This window comes from Nannobrachium achirus (genome assembly GCF_963921795.1).
Source record: "Nannobrachium achirus genome assembly, chromosome: 4".
Classification (NCBI taxonomy): domain Eukaryota; kingdom Metazoa; phylum Chordata; class Actinopteri; order Myctophiformes; family Myctophidae; genus Nannobrachium; species Nannobrachium achirus.
Window position 1 is genome coordinate 39743017 of NC_137813.1, and position 2594 is coordinate 39745610.

The 2594-nt window shown below is 52.6% G+C and overlaps 1 protein-coding gene across 1 annotated transcript; it reads left to right on the forward strand.

Moving 5' to 3' along the window:
* Positions 1–680: 680 nt before the first annotated feature.
* Positions 681–1784, forward strand: neurod2 (neuronal differentiation 2; the record flags this gene model as incomplete). Its single annotated transcript, XM_080725057.1, has 1 exon — positions 681–1784. The coding sequence occupies one exon, from the start codon at positions 681–683 to the stop codon at positions 1782–1784; it is 1104 nt and encodes a 367-aa protein (XP_080581183.1).
* Positions 1785–2594: the final 810 nt, after the last annotated feature.

Genomic DNA, 2594 nt, shown 5'->3' on the forward strand with positions numbered 1-2594 from the left:
TATCAATTAAAAAAAATCCCCCCTTGGATGGTGTTTGGAGAGGACCATAACGCTTATGAATAGTGCTGGAATGCAGCCAGAAGTGTATGGGCGTCAGGAGCAGTGAAAGTGGGGGCACGTCGCTTCACAGAGCGCCCCACGGGATCTGGAGTGGCCTCTGCCGCTGAGACCCGCTGTGAAAGGACGCGAGAGGGCAGGCGGATGACAGCAGGGAATTAAATGAGGATCCGTCTGGCTGTAGCCTAGAGAGTGTTCCAATGCAATGCCATAGATGGCAGGCTGTTTCTTTTACTTTTTTTTTTTTTTTTTTTACTTTTTTTCCCCTCCGATGCATTACTAATTTTCACTATTTGTCCTCTAGGCAAACTGTAGCCTATAGCAAGTCTGATATCTCATATTCATTTATGTTACTCGACCACAGCGGCGTCAGTTCAGAAAAAGCTAAGGTATGGCAACATGACTGGTGTCTTGACACCAGTCATGTTGCCATACCTTAGCAACAGGCACGATGAAAAGTACATTTTATTATTTCCTTCGGTAGCCAAGGTATGGCAGCTGCCATAGCTTGCCATACCCAATTGACGCCTCTGCTCGACCAACTTGCCCGACACTTGGATTTGGATTATTCCCGCGCGTCACGGCAGCGCACTAACCTTTCCTTTCTCTCCTGCAGAGCCGCGATGTTGACGAGGCTTTTCAGCGACCCCTCGCTGCTCCCTGACGCGCAGAAATACTCCGGCTGGGCGGACGACAGCGAGAGCGAGGACTCCAAACTCAAAGACGAGGAGCACCACCACCACCACGACCACTGCAGCCGGCTGGCCGACGACTCCATGGAGGACTCGGAGCTGCGGGGCAGCAGCCGCGCGCACTCCGAGAACGCCGGCGAAGACGACGAAGACGAGCCAGAGGAGGAGGAGGAGGAGGACGACGGGGAGGACGAAGCGGACGGCGACAGGCCCAAGAAGCGAGGCCCCAAGAAGCGCAAAATGACCCCGGCCCGCGTGGAGCGCTCCAAGGTGCGCCGCCACAAGGCCAACGCCAGGGAGAGGACGCGCATGCACGACCTGAACTCTGCACTCGACAATCTGCGCAAAGTGGTGCCCTGCTATTCCAAAACGCAAAAACTCTCCAAAATCGAGACTCTTCGGTTGGCTAAAAACTATATCTGGGCCCTGTCCGAGATACTGCGCTCGGGGAAAAGGCCCGACCTCGTCTCCTACGTGCAGACACTGTGCAAAGGACTCTCCCAGCCCACCACTAACCTGGTGGCGGGCTGCCTGCAGCTCAACTCCCGCAACTTCATCACGGAGCAGTGTCAGGACGGGGGCCGCTACGCCTCCAACTCCTTCTCCATGCATTCCTACCCGTACCAGTGCGCGCGTCTCTCCAGTCCCCACTGCCAGTCGGGCTCGAACTCGCTCCCGCTGAGGACACACGGGTACTGCTCCACCTACGACTCGCTGTACGGCGGGAGCGGCTCTCCAGAGTACAACAGCCCCGAGTACGAGGCGCCTCTGAGCCCCCCGGTGTGCGTCAACGGGAACTTTTCCCTCAAGCACCAAGGCTCCGCGTCGCCCGACAACGAGAAGGGATATCACTATTCTATGCATTACTCCGGCCTGCCCGGCTCTCGACCCGCCGCGGCCCACAACCTGGTGTTCGGCTCTTCGGGTGTGCGGAGCGGGGTTCACTCTGAAAACGCCCTGCCTTACCATGACATGCACTTGCACCACGAACGAGCCCCCGTGTATGATGAACTGAATGCGTTTTTTCACAACTAAAAAAACGATGCAACTATTATCGTGCGTCCTCTTACAATCAACGACCCGTGTGTCATGTCATGGTGGCACACTTCTCCAAACTGTCCCCCCTCACCCATATAGAACACTTTGGACAAGCGTAAACCGACCGAGGCACTTGTAGCTCCACACACTCGACATGGAGTTGTTGGAGACATATGACTCATTTTGTTGCCATTTCGTATTTTTCGTTGGAATTTATTCATGTTCACATTTTTTTTGCTGGACACTTGTCATTGTGGGGTTCTGAATTATAAGATAAGATAAACTAAAGAATCACGTTTAAGCGCTTAAAAAGTGAGAAGAACTGATGGACTGTGATTGCAAAATGTCGCAGGTGCTACTAGAATATGTGCTAGTTGGGTTGTGTCAGAATGATTCTCTCAATCGTTTCACATGCAAAACCCAGCAGCAAGTGCACGAAGCAACAGGGCCACACTGACATCATCATTACGCACGGTGCAAACACGCACGCACGAGCGCGCACAGCCTCCTCTGCCTCACACACACACACACACACACACACACACGCACACACGCACACACGCGCGCACACACACACACACACACACACACACACACACACACACACACACACACACACACACACACACACATTCAAAACTGGGAATGTTTGTGTTAGCCAAACCCCGTTGGATTAAAAACAAAAAGGGGGAAAAACATTTCATATTTTAAGTTTATTATTTGTCTTTTCCCATATTCTTCTGACTGAGCCATTGCACTGTATTTTTCTTTCAAATGTTGTCTTGGTTTAAGGTTTTCCATGCAGTG